The 14,765-nt window shown below is 33.8% G+C and overlaps 1 protein-coding gene across 7 annotated transcripts in view; it reads left to right on the top strand.

Annotated features, from left to right (window-relative positions):
• NBEA (neurobeachin) overlaps positions 1 to 14,765 on the top strand; it is a 449,426-nt gene that overhangs the window by 165,112 nt on the left and 269,549 nt on the right. For 6 of the 7 annotated variants that reach the window (XM_072361559.1, XM_072361556.1, XM_072361557.1 and 3 more), the window contains 2 exons: positions 7,039 to 7,193; positions 11,142 to 11,268. In XM_072361559.1, coding sequence (XP_072217660.1) covers positions 7,039 to 7,193; positions 11,142 to 11,268 — 282 coding nt within the window. The remainder of the gene's footprint in view (positions 1 to 7,038; positions 7,194 to 11,141; positions 11,269 to 14,765) is intronic. The other variant, XM_072361555.1, reaches the window with a different exon arrangement.

Raw genomic sequence — 14,765 nt, 5'->3', positions numbered from 1 at the left:
TGTGGCCTTTAGAGGGAGCTTAACATCAAAATGACTGGAGTGATGAGTTTAAATTCCTGAAGTACAGCTTTATTAAAAAGCATTAAATACTACGTGGAGAGGATTGCAGCAGATTGACTATAACCTCTATTTTGTGTGAGCACAAATGGAAATCAGATTCTTCTTGAAACAAGGTGGCTGCTTACATATTGTAAGCATCATTTTAGATGTTCAAAAATAGTTCTGTAGGATTGTTTGAGATGTGCTGTATGTCTGGAGTTTACACATTTTGACAGACATTTCATACTTAATAGGTTCACTTGGGACTTAGAAGCTTTGGGGTTTTCTTTCGTTGCTTGCTTTGTTTGCTTGTTCTCATCTGTCCTCTTACCCTGCTGACCAAGTTGTGATTCTGTTGTTACCTGTACAAAGGATACAGCTTTATTTGCATCTTGGTACAGTGTATGTTGTGCCCTGTCAGCCTTTGGTATTATTAATTTCTTCAGGAAAAAAAAAACAAAAAAACAAACAAACAAACAAAAAAAAAAAAAAAAAAAAAAAAAAACAACAAGTAGTTGTTTAAGCTGGGAAAACATTTTTTTTTTCTCCTTAATAGAACATGTTGCTATCTGATTTTGTCAGTTGAGATAGATTTTATTATAACCCACAACTGTGAATGAGGTTTAGGGCAAGTCCCACAGGCTCAAGAAACCATTTATTCCTACCTCCACAATTTAAGGGGTATTACTAAACTCCTGGCATCTTCATAAAAAACACTGGTGTTCTTAGCCTACAAAACATCAACTTGCTGTTCGGACCTCGTGGCTATATCCCTGAATGCTGACCATTGTTTATGCATTGTTCTCTGTGTGCTTTGTTTGTGGTTTCAAACTAAATGCATAGATTTTCTGGTAATCTCTAAAGGCAAAAGATAGGTGATTTTTTTTGCTTTTCTTTACAAAGTTGCAAAGGAGAAGCAGATTGAGATCCCAACCCTGACATTTTCAAGGGGGTGTGCAATGAAGGTAGTTCAATAATAATATATTGAATTATATTGTTTAGATTTCATTAAAATATGACCTGAGAAACAATTGCAACTTTTAGCTTGTGATGATTTACGAATTTTTTTCTGTAGCCTCTACTATTCTAATCAGCACTAGAAAAAAATGAAAAAAAGTTACAGGTTAGTTGCTTGTAAATGCATTTTCATATAAATAGACTCGTGTTTACCAGTATAAAATAATGATCAAAATAATACATGCTGTGTATTTTTTAGAAGCTAACTCTATGCCTTTGGACCATGTTTTTGTAGGCACTGTTGCAGTAGTTTATGCAGCTTTTGGTACTTCACTGAACCTTGTGGCCACTGGTCATGTTTATGCTCTCTGGGGAGAATCATGAGCAATAGAGTGTATTGTTTTCCTAGATTTTATTTGCTTCAGTTCAGCTTTTTTGTTGGTTTTTATAAAGTACATGCAGTCATTCTGCATTTATCAGTAAATCAAGATTGCAGAAATGTATTTTTCACTTTAATCAAAAGGTATTCCGAGTGATTTTTATTATTATTTAAGTTTACATTTGGTTGGCTATATGTCTTAGAAGAGTTGGTGTAATAAATAATTAATTACTAGAAAATGAAGAACATCTTTGTTGTTTTAAAGGCTTTCTGTAGCTATAATTGCTCATTTGATAAGTAGGTAAATAACACATGAAGTGAACTCCAGTAAATAGCATTCAAGTTAAGAATTCTATTTTATCATTTAACGTGATGCATTTTGCTCTGCACGTTCTTGCAGTTGCGCACTGCTAATGTGTTCACAGGAGTCACTGTCTAACACGCTGAAGTGCATTCTTAGTATTTGTGCAGTTATATATGAAATATAAAAGCAGAAAATATGTCCAACATGTTTTATCGAGCAGGACTTCTGCGAAGTTAATGTATGCAGCCGTTCAAACACTATCGAATGTAAATGATGAGGTGATACTGATGAAAGGAGGGGATTGAGGTCTCAGGGGGCGCTGATGACGGATTGAACAGAAGCGGCCTTGCCCCGAACGTAACTCAAGTCTGTCGTCTTCACTGCTCAAAGCCATAATGGGAGGTGGCAGTCTGAAATGAGTTGCCACGGCAAAGAGTATTATTTTTGAAATGCTTTCACACAAATCACTAGGCCCTGCATACAACTTAGTTTCATGCTTTAATGTCATCAGGAGGCACAAATTGGTGTGTCTAATTGTTTGCCACCTGCCAGCAAAATGAGCTGCCAGCCAGCCAGACGGGTTTGATTGTCTGTCAGTGATTCAATAGATTGAGAGTGACAACATCAAAAATTTCACTTCAAACTCTGGAGCTCTGAGCAGCTTTTCAGAGACCTCTTCCCCACAAGTGCTTCTGGACAACTGCATTTTTCAATTAGTTTTCAATATATTGCTGCCTTCTGCCTCATCTGTCTTAAGGTAGCTGTAATTACATTATGAGCTATATAAACAGCTTTCTGGGGCACGTGAGCCCAGATTCTCAAAGTTATGACATGTCTTTTAATGTCAAACTGAATTCCTTGAAAACGGCATTCAGGATGACATTTTTAGAAGCAAACACAAAAGGGTTATTTCACCTAGATTTGCAACTAATGGGGCATAACTCACCAATAATTCCTTTGTGCATTCTTATCTTCCATCTGACAAAAATCAGTATCTGTTGTTGATGTTAGGGTTTGGGGATTTTCTTGGGTTTTAGTCAATTTCAATTTGCCCCTCTAGAAAACTCAAACCACTAACATTTGTGAATTTATTTCTAGTTCTACCCAGGACTGCATTCTAAAGTTTACATTTCTTTTTTTTTCCATTCTACTTTTTTTTTTTTTTTTTTCCTAGTAGAGAGCTATTAGAACAAAGCTGTTTTTGAAATTGAGAGTGCTCTTGGTTGTACCTATCATTTATTATTCTTTCAAACTGATATAATATATATATTTTTTCTGTAGTTAGCAGAATTATTTCAATAGGAAGCATTCTTGTGTAAGTTGAAAACACTGAGTTCCTGGAAGTGAGAACAGTTATTTTTCTCTCTATTAAATATCTTGTTCACCTTTAAATATGACATTATTGCTTCCTAAATTGGAGTATTATGTAGTTTTATAGTTCAAATGCTCAGTAAATTCTTTAAAACCAAATCTTGAAATATTTTGAAGGACCCATTTTTGAAGTATTTTAAACTTGTTTTTTGTTTATAATTGGTTTTTGGTTTGCCACAGAAAAGTGGCTTAAAGGTGGATGATAGAGAATAATACAGAATCATTCATATCATATCTTATATGATAGAGAAGCTGGACATTTGATGAGACTCAGTCAGGATACGTGTTCTGTCAGGTAGTGTGAAAAAAGGTGTTTTAAAATTACATTTAAATCAATGACTATGTTTATTATATTTAGACTATATTTGGAAGTATTACTCACAGTCTCTATGTTTTGGTAGAATATATGTGTATATACAAATTTTACTGATCAACAGAAAAAGACAACAACTGTGAGAAAAGTAGTAGCCGGAGGAGAAAAGATTACTTTTTAAAGTAAAGACTTGAGAGCACTGCACTCTATATTTCCTAAAGTACCAGTTAAAATACATCCAAAAGAATAGGAATTATGTTTTCAGATCCTGTTAAACAAAGAAGAGAGCTGAAGTTGCATTGTCTGTATTCCTGGACAGTGTCATAGCCTCTGATGTACTAAATAAAATGGAAGAAAACGTGGGAGGGTTACTCTGTCCCAGCTGTTCATTTAGAACAACTTCATCCTGGGTTTATTGATAGGTTCTAGTTAAACAAAATTTGGTAAGTTAATCCTTGATTGTTTTTCATTAAGCTGTTATCATGTTCCTGTTGTTGTTATTTAGCAATCTGTGCACAAGTAGATCTTTAAAAATTCATTTTATAACCTCTATTATCTGCATCTTTTCATATTCAGTACATGAGACAGTAGCTATAATGTCTCCGAAGTTTATATATGCTTTATCAGGAGAAGCTATCATCTTTTTACTCTATCATATGATTCAGTAGATAGGTAGCTGAAAATTATACTGGATTTCTGTCTCTTTTTTTTCACCTGCATAGGCCTGTATAAAATTGATGTTAAATTTGTACTGACTTTTAGAGAACTGATGCTTTTTAGTGCTTGATTTTTTAATATTTTATTTTTGTTTACATCATGGATACACGATTAGGTACTTTCACCTATCCCAGACATCTCATGATGTTTGCAATTAGTTTTTCCTTTATTCAGTGATTTTTCTGGCATTTAATATATGACATTTTACCTTACACTCTATTCAGATTCTTCAGATTCATTACATTAGCAGAATTACAAGTTTATCTGTTCAGCCATGACCATTCATCTTTCTTGATAGCTTTTTATCGCTTACGATTTTTCCTTGTTTCTTGTCAATGTTTTATCTTCTTTTAGATGCTTCAGTTAATTTATCCTAAATGCAAGGGAGGAAAAAGGGACTGTGAATCTCACTGGAGGTGAACACTGAAACTCCTGCTTGATCTAAGAATAAAGAAATCTTAGACCTTCATTTCCTTGTTCTAAAACCACTCCTGAGAGCCTATTTTGTAGTTTAAAATTTGGAAGTTTTGATGAATGCATTATATAAAATAATTTAAAAATCAATAACTAAGACTTCATTTGCACAAGCCTCGCATATTATATAGTTCTGTGATTCTTCCATATCTTTGGTATACCTCACATTTCTTTCTGCAGATTTTCTTCTCCATGACTTTTGACTCTGAGTTACATCTTTCCTTCTCAACTTCAGATGAATCTATCTTAATGCAATCAGCCTAATACAAGGTTGTCTAAAGTAGGATTCAAAATGTGGTATTAATACATGCTAACAAACATTACAGATTTGAAGAACAGTCTGAGGCTGAAAACAGGCTGAACAATGAATAATCAGCAGTATACATTTTTCATAATATACTGAAGATGTGTATAGGCATGGAGAATGCAGCTCAGACTGCCCAGGGCCCCATCCAACCTGGTCTTGAGCACCTTCAGGGTTGGGACACCCACAGCCTCTCTGGGCAGCTGAGAGTAGGGGCAAGAATATTAATTCAGCCATAGGAGTTTACAGAAATTCTAGCTTCATTGCTGCTGCTCAGCTAGATAGGACAAGACATCCAGTATTGGAGACCTATGTCTGACCTCTAGATTGAACAGAGTGATTAAGATGGAGAGCCTTTGGATTTTAAAATGGAGAAGAGATTCAGAATGTGGATCAGAATGAGAGAGAGAAAATATACTGCTATACAATCTGATTTGTGTGTCACCAGCACTGAGTAGCTATAATTTTAAGGAAAGCTTACCTGAGAACTTTTATTTTTTATTTTTATTTATTTATTTATTTATTTCAGCTCAACTCATTAACAGTGTAATTTTCTATCTAAATATTTCATGTGAATTAGTAAACCTTGGACAAATCCTGTAGCCATTTGCTGAGGTTGTTTAATGCACTGCATGAGTGATGTGCAGGTTGAACCAGCTCTCACGTTAAACACGATGTGAATTATGATTTGAAAAAGACACTCAGTGCAACAGAATATCCATTAGTAAGCACATTTCTTTTTAGAATTGCAAACTGCCTGATGCAATGAGAAAATTAGTTGCTGCAGTCAGTTGCTACTAAGCTTTTGCTGACTAACTCCTTGATGAACATTTGAGACTAGAATTATGTACTGCAGAATATTGTGAACAGTTTTGGAATGAAGTCTGAAATATGTTGTGTAAAACACAGTCTAAAAAGAAATGTCAGAATTACATACGATATTTTCTTCTAGTTCATAGATTTCTGTTTCTTCATGAGAGAAATATCTGAATGTCTGTCAGGGTTGTATATAAGGCATCTATACAGAAATTTCTTTCTTTCATTTCATTCATATTATCTTCAGGTAAATAACTATGCATCTTTCAGAAAGCTGCTTTGGTTTGATTTGCCTTCTGCTTTCACCCTATGGGCTAATGGAGTGGTTTGATTGGCTAAAAGAATGTTGTTTTGTGTTGAACTTGAAAGCAGTCGGTCGTTCTGTTTTACTTTCCTTGCTCTATTGCAACTTTGATTGTTTTGCATATTTTTTTGTTCATTTTACTGTGTTGTTCATCTGTCTACTTAGTCTCCTTCATCTGCATGTCATTCTGTATATTCGCTTGCTTTGTCTTGTTTTATTAGTAGGAATGAGACATTTTGACAAGATTACCATGTATGACATGTCAGAAAAATGCATTTTCTTTCAGATAGGTTGATCGTGTCTCACTGATATTACATACTCTTATGGCAGAGATGTTTCTAATGATGTTTCTTCATGATTTTAAATTAAATAACACCTGACCTGTCTTCATGTCCTGATTTATATCTTAAAAGAACATGAACCACATATAGAACACCAGTACTTGTGAAACATGAGGAGGACTGTCCCTTCTTTTGCAAAAGGAGCTGATTTTCAGTCTTAATTTATGCTCAATAAAATGGTCTCCTAAACTTTACCTGGAGGCCAGTCTGTTGTGTCTGAGGAATGAAGTTGATATATGCAGTACTTGCTTTGTGATGTAGATGATCTTTTGGATGCTGTGAAAGACCAGGGAACTCTCTGAAGCTAAGGAGAGAGACTTTGAATTTGGCTTCATATGTTCTGGAAAGTTAGTAAAGAAATAGGAAATAGTTCTGTAACATTGTATCAGCAAATGAACAGATTGTAATAGGAGACCTTATAGGATGTCTTTGCAAATCTAGAACACAGGTTCTCATACTGCTGTCAATAGCTTATCAATAAATGTTGACACATTTCCATTTTGGAGGCACTGAAAAAAAAGTTTGATTTTTCATCATCACCTGGAACTGCAGTCAACAGTCAGTTAACACAGCTTTCATCTACCCAGAAAGATTAAGGAAATTTCCATTAATGTGTGTTCTTACCAAGAGTGCTATAGTGAAGTGTAATCTCATAGTAAACAAAGTCCTTGCTGATTCTGCTGTGGAGTTTTCATAATCTGCTATTCCTTTTCCTGCAGGAGTGTGGTCGTACCAGTGAAGAAGCCCCCACCAGGAAGCCTGGCTGTGACCACAGTTGGAGCCGCCACAGCGGGAAGCGGACTGCCGCCGGGTAGTACACCTAATATCTTTGCTGCAACAGGAGCTACACCAAAAAGTATGATTAATACAACAGGTATTGTCCTTCAATATTTTTGTGACCCTCATTTTTCCTTTCTGTTCTTTGGTTTTGTTGTTTTTAGTGATTTATTTTTTTTTCCAGCCATCTTTTCTGTTAGTGTTTTTGTACTCTTCAAATAAAGGTGTGTGTGTATATATATATATTATTTATTTATTTATTTATTTATTTATTTATTTATATTTTTTAAAGGAAGATTGGATCTTGTCCTTTGTTAATTACAGAATTTTCTCTTGGTTTATTTTTACTGTCTTTGAAACTGCACATTGGACTTGCGCAGCTTTTGAATAAGTTGAGAATTCCAGTGAACTAGCTTTTCCAGCGCTCTGCGGTAAAGAATGCTTGTATGATATACACCAATACCTCGTTATGCATCAAAGAAATTAAAGACTTCTAGATAGGCATATAGCATACATTGTGGAGCTCCAATTTTATTTTATTTTATTTTATTTTATTTTTATTTTATTTTATTTTATTTTATTTTATTTTATTTTATTTTATTTTATTTTTGCAATTATCTGTCAACCAAAATTATTCAAACTGTTTTGGAAGGTTTTTCAGTAAGAACTAATTTAACTCCAGTTGTGTTTTCTCAGTAATAGTTTAATGTGACATAGAGAAGGAGTACAGAACTTAATTATTCAAAATAGTAATAGTAGAATTGTCTTTTTTGAACAAGCCTGTTGACCATGAAGGCTGTGGTTTGCTATCATAAATGAATCCTTACTGTGAGAGCAACTGATGTTTACTTAAACTCCTTTGAAATGTCTGGCTTTGCTGTGTTTTCTTTCTAAACTAAGCAAAAGCACTTGAGAGGAGAGCTCTCTTCAAGGATATCACAACTGCTGTCAGAGGTTGAGAAAATGAAAATCTCCCTGGGGTTGCAGAAAATGAAGGGAAAGCTTTTGGCATCTTTCTACTTTGTGGAATAATACGAAGACTTCTTCGTTTTTTGGTTTTTTTTTTTTTCTTTCCTTTTGCAGATTACTTTTAATACCTGGTAATAGAACTTTCTGTTTTTCTAAGGATAAAACAAACAAACAAACCTAAAAATGTAATAATCCTAAAGCAGATGGGAGTAATAGAGGCTCTGAATAATGTTATCATTTCTATAAATGCTTTCATTTTGTGTAGCCACTTCTGTTAATCTTGAATGGATTTCCTTTTAGGTCCTCTTGTATCATGCAAAAAATATTCTACAATGAAAATCTTGTTTTCCAAATTGTATTGAGTAGTGTGAGCTTTTCAGTCTCCTCACTGGTTAAAGATCTGGAGTGTTTTGGCTGGAATGTAGTAGCACTTCTTTGTAAGTAATAGCACTTAAAAATGAGTCACATCTCTGATACCACTTCTAGTAGAGGACAGTCTTGCAGATACCATGGTTCACTGTGGTTGAAAGGTTTATTTTTTTCTTGTTTCTTTTTTATATATTTTTAATAGATTTTTTTTTTTTCTGGTAGGTTTTTGTTTTGTTTGCTTTTAGTGCAACTGTTTTTGTCTCCCAGTCTGTGGGTTAGCTTGATTTATGGGAAATTATTGATTAGATGGAACTCCAGCAAGTATCAGATCTAATTAGTCAGAACTATATAGTTGAACTTCTTGTGAAGAATAGCATGTTGAACTTCTTGTGATCTTATTTGGTAAAGTCTGTTATGCATGAATTCCCCCAAATGAAACATATTGATTGATTCTTTTAAGAAATAGTTTGAAATGAATTTCCTTTCCAACATATACTTAAAGGTTTGAATTTATTATCAACAGTTTAGAAATGCAAAATGCATTAATAGCAGTAAAAATTAGCATAACATTGAAAATGTATAAATATTACATTAAAATCCTCAATTCATGATTTTTAACTAAGTTAAAACAATTATCAATATGTCAGTTTTTGAGATATAGATGTCAATTATCCTGATGTTTTCTGGTTCGTATGCATGTAGACTCTGCAAAATCATCTATGTAATTAATCACTTTAGAGTAGCAAAGAAAATTTCATTATAAACATCAGAGATTTTTACTGTGATGAAAAAGGAACATTATAGAATTTTTTTAGAAACACTAGGTGTCCCCCCAAACCTATTTACAGCTGATTTTACAGTATGTCACAGATAACATGCCAATGTAATTTTATATTTGAGATCTGTTCTTTGCTGGACTTCTGAAGAAGGTGTGGGGTTTTTGTTTGTTTCTTTGTTTTAAGTTATTCATGGATTGGAATCTGTGTTTATGTTCTTCTATATGTCATCGCTGTCACAGTCAATGTCACTGCCATGATGAAATGATATGCGTGTTACTGATGCCCTTTCAATGCATTGAGTGTTTCTGTTGAGAAATTTCTTTCCTTCATTTCTTTAAGAATCTGTTTCTGCTGTTATAGAATTGATGTCTGTAATTCCTGCCCTGATTCTCTAGGCTGTGTTAAACATGTAGTCCTTAGTCTGTTTAGCCTTCTCTGTTGGGGGCACTGCTGGTTAAATAACTTCGTGACTGCTATTTTTAGACAAAAGCCATAATGAAGAAACTTTGGAAGGAGAAGAACCTATCATTGCTTTAGAAGCACAGGAAAGCCTAGTTCATTTTGATATTGTTTTGAACATAACTCATTTTAGTCGACCAGACAATAGTTGAATCTTTACCTAAGTTCTTTTTCAACAAAATATATTCAAAGGCAAAAATATGTATATTTGTCCCTCTTATCTGAAAAGTTTTTACCACTACCTGCATTTGACCTTGACTTCATTGTCAGACGGCTGTTTAGGCAGTTAAGAAACTGTAAAGGCTTTCCTGAGATTTTATTTATTATTTTAAGAAATTGAACAATATATATTGTTCAGCTGTTTTTACCTGTATTTCAATTACTAACACTGACCAGCAACAAGGAATTACCTACCAGTTATCATTTTAAAAAGTGTTGGAACAATGCAGTTGATCCCTAAGCTTCAGTTTCTGGGTTCTTCTACTTCTCATTGCTAGACTGGCTAAATCCTCCTTATTGCTCGTCACCCTCAACTCTGGCAGCACAACCATCCCTCCAACTACACCACTATTGTTGATACCTATGTTACCATGATGTATTACACGGTGGTTGTGCAGCAGAACACTGACAGCATTTATCAGGATTCTCTTGCTACCGCTCATGGCCACTGTATGCCTTTTCTGTTTTGCTTCAGAGAGTCTGAACTCACAGTGCCGTTTCAGCAAACATGATAGATTGGCATTTAGAGTCTAAGTTTAGCCCTCAGCTCTGACCCAGATCACATAAAGTATAAATGTACACTCTGTCTGCATCTTTTTCCTGGGCAGCTGTTCACAACCCATTGAAATGATACCCTCACTGCCCTCCCTGCTTTTAAGGTCTAAACATACTCCTTGACTTGAGGAAAGAAACTGAAAAAGTAAAAATTAGAATCTTATTAGAGTATTATTATTCTTCTGAACATTGGTTTCCTCCGTTACTTGCTGAAGGAATGTATGTTTTCTATTTTCTCTGTTATTTTTTTTAAATTTATATTTTATTTTCTGCCTATAGTTGCAACTGGGCAGCCAAGAAGTGTGTATATGTAGAAAAAAATATAATAGTTAAGCTTCCATTCTCCACTCAAGCTCATCTTAAATATACCTCTATTTTAGAAAGATCTTGCTTTACATGATGATGTAAAAATATTTTCATCTTTGGAATATAATTTGGGAATAATGAAAATGAGGTAAGGATTTATTTTGCCTGACTTTCAGTACTTTCAGTATTTATTTAAGTTTATTATAACTATATCAGCAAAATAAGGTACTAATTTATATTATATTTACATTGAATGCTTTTAATTGTTTTAGAGTAAGTAACATTATTTCCTTACTTAAAAGTAGATTACTAAGACAAGAACTATATTAAAAGTCTCAAAAGCTATATTTTTTCAGATTGAATTAAGACCTGTATTTTTTGGGGGACAGGTGCAGTAGACTCAGGATCTTCTTCTTCCTCTTCGTCATCCAGCTTTGTGAATGGTGCTACCAGCAAAAATCTCCCAGCTGTCCAAACTGTTGCTCCAATGCCAGAGGATTCAGCTGAAAACATGAGGTACTCAAGCTGTTACTTTTACTATTTCTCTTCCTACAGCAACCTCATACATACAAAACAGTATAAATGAAAATATATAGAAACACATAAAAATGTATTTCAGCTTCTTTCGTATGCCCTACTGTAGTTATTTGCATAATTCGATGTGTAATTACAAACTTGTGCAATACTAGGAATGTACAGACGATAGTAATACTGTAATAATACTTCACTGAAAATTCTGACTTCTTTGAAATATGCCAGACTCTGAAACTTTGTTAAGAGCTGACCAGCTCTTTGCTATCAGTGAAAGCAAAAATCAGAATGCAAGCACAGCTGGGCAACAGGGCACTGGGAAGTGGAGAGAAAACCTCTTCTAAGCAAACAAAGGCCCTATTTAGGTTGGAGAGGGTGAAACCGGACATGCATTCATGCAGCTAACTAAAAGGCACAGTAGATCTAAGTTGGTATAGCAAGAGGCACATGCCATGGAATAGCTAATACTCCTGCAAGTTTACCCTCTAAAATTCCCATTGCTTGTCTTCATATGCTAGCTTATTCTGCAATACAATTTTAAAACAATTTGAAGTTAAGTTCATAAAACTGAAAGATGGTTTTTCTTTTTCCATTACAAAGTAATGCATCCATCCTTATTGCAAGGTCCAGATGATAACTGTGAGTGTTTGCGATTCCCTGGATTTCTCCCTTTCTTATTCACATTCATAAGTAGACACACAGAAGTTAGATTTAATAACCAAAGAAGTGAATGATGCACTGGCTGACAAAGAGCAGATTGATTCTCCTGTAATTCCCATTTGTAAAGTTGCTACATTTAGAAGAGGAAAGTACACCCATATAACATCTAACAGCATGGTACTGTTGAGCATAAAATCCTACCAAGGAAGTAATTTAAATGGTTCAAACAGCAGTGTTAGTTTTTACAGTATCAATTTCCAGAATTCCTTGTATATTGGGTTATACGCTTTGCATATCAAGAAATTTTTATATGAAGTTTTTTTGTTGGAATTTTATCAATTCCCTTGAAATAAATCACTGGTCTTTGGACTCCAGATTTTTATTTAGATTTAACAAGGAACTATTTTGAAAGAGCTGTTTGGGTTCCCTGCAGTTTATACTGTGTATTACATTAGGTTTAACTGAAAAACAAACTGTTCAACTAAAAACTGTTCTTGGTATTCTTTGTAGGCTTTTGTAAACCTGTTTTCATGGCTGACCTTAACAAGTTGCAAACCTAATTCTCTCTCTGAAAGTAAATCTCCATTCCTTTTTTTTGTGATAACTCCAGCTCTAGCCTATAAGTACTCTTTACAGAGTTATTTGGGGTTTTTTTTTGCTCAGTGTTTAGAAAGTGTTTCTTCTAATCAGATGCTGCTGCTGTCTTCTTTCAGTCATCCCTGTCCCAAGTTATTACCTTTGAGTACATAGGTATCATATATAATTTATTTTCTGACAGGTGTTGCCTTTAACTTGCCAAATAAAGAACCTTGAATTTGGATGCTATTAAAATTTTGCTTGCACTTAAAAATATCTTCAAGTGCAGTGGAGAAAACCTTGTTAATGGTTTATAGAATGTCATTTAAAACTCTTAATTCAGTTATGAAATCCCCAAAGAGAGTTTCCAAGTGATTGCAGGGTGCATTATAAGGTATAATAGACATGAGAAGCAGCTGTAATATCAGATCAGGCTGCCTGTCCTCTTGCTGCTCTTTGTGCATGTGTGTGAACCAAAAATTCAGCAGATGGGCCACCTGCTTTTCTGAATCATTTTTGGGTCTCTCTTTACGCTTTTTTCTTAATTCTGTTTGTTATTTTTGAAATCAGAGGACCAGAACTCCTGTCAGTTTTCAACATGTAAATACACCAGGGATTTAAACCAAGGCAAACAAGACTTCTTTCTTCTTCTTTTTTAAAATCCATTTAAATATTAAATTCTGACATTTAATATGTAATTTTGTAGAGTGCTAAACTTTGATCTCACTGTTTCACAGAATACTACCCCAAGTTCCCCATTAGTAGACCCATAATATACTAAAACCATCAGCAATCCATTTAATAGCAAGGTGTTTATTATCATCCAGGGTGTTGATTAAGAAGACGTCTAAACCGTCTGCATCACTGGATTCTAAAATAAAAGTTTTTTTCAATTGTACATAAAGTTATCAGTGTTAAATGAACTCTTAAATCAGAAGTGTTAAGTAGATTTACAGTGCAAAGTTATAGTTAAAGAAGTCTTGATTAATCTGTTTGTTTGTTTGTTTGTTTTTATCTCTAGCAGAAAAATCTTAGTATAGATTCATGTTTCAAATGAAAAACTCCAAGATAGTCATCAGATTTTCAAGTAGAGTCAAGAGAAGCTCTATCACAAAACAATGACTGGTGATATGGAAACTTCCTTTAGAATATTAGAAAAACAGTATCTGAGTTTGAAATGGGAGAGCAGCATGTTGAAAGAAAATAAGCTATAGGAACTCAATAAAATCACTTTAAGTTATTCAAGGAAACATTCCAATATGTTTCTAATGTCATCTTTTTAGGATGTAGGAATGTAGGAATCTTCATATGACTCAAATGAAAAGTTCTACATTTGTTTATATTTTACAGATGGTAGATAACTACTGAAAATTTAAGTCAGTGTTCATTCTCTTATGAGAAGGAGAATCATCAATAAATGCAACTTCTTCCTATTAATGTTCCTTTAAACACCAATAATATTTTGGTATTGTAATTCCAATGCATAGAAAATACTCCCTGCCACAAGCAGTCTGAAAAATATGTATATAAGTCTGTATATTGGTAGACCAGGATATCTATGTACTGTAATTTATATATTTTGAGTAATAATTTATTTCTCTGAAGTAACACTGCAAGTTTTTAATCTTGGTGTATGAGTTTCAGAGGACACAAGTGTTAGGCCTTGTCAAGTTCTTAAAGTGAAGTGGGCATAAAAAAGTAATCTGATTTGCTTAATTTGTTATCACATTGCCTCAAATTTGAAGAAAAGAATGTTGATTTCCTTAACTAGATCATTCTCATGTATTTTCTGGACAACCATTTAAATTCCAGATATTGTTATGTGAAAGCTTGAAGAAAAAAGCTAGCTATCTGTGACTGCTTTACACATATAAACACTTTTCTAGCTCTCAATTGTATGTATAAAGATGAGATAGGCGCAATAGCTACACTTGAATATCTCACCTCCCTATTACATCTTAAATGATAAATTCAAATTTAATTTAATTTAAATTCAAAATGTTAACTGATGCACAATAAAATGAAAAATGATTCTTCTAATAATGTTTTAAAATGAGAATAAAATTTGTTCTTGTTTTGGAGTATGCTGTAAATGCTGTAGAATTTGAGGCTGAAATGGCTTTTTGTTTACATTGAACCATTTAAGTACCATAAAATCTAGTTAAATTATGGTCCTCCTCTTCTATAAGCAACTTAGAGCAACTTTTCAAAACAGGTTTGACATAATTTAACTTCCAGTTTTTAAT

Source organism: Excalfactoria chinensis, chromosome 1, assembly GCF_039878825.1.
Source record: "Excalfactoria chinensis isolate bCotChi1 chromosome 1, bCotChi1.hap2, whole genome shotgun sequence".
NCBI classification, from domain to species: Eukaryota; Metazoa; Chordata; class Aves; order Galliformes; family Phasianidae; genus Excalfactoria; species Excalfactoria chinensis.
Note: the sequence above shows the minus strand (reverse complement) of the source record. Positions and strands in the feature narration are given on the sequence as shown.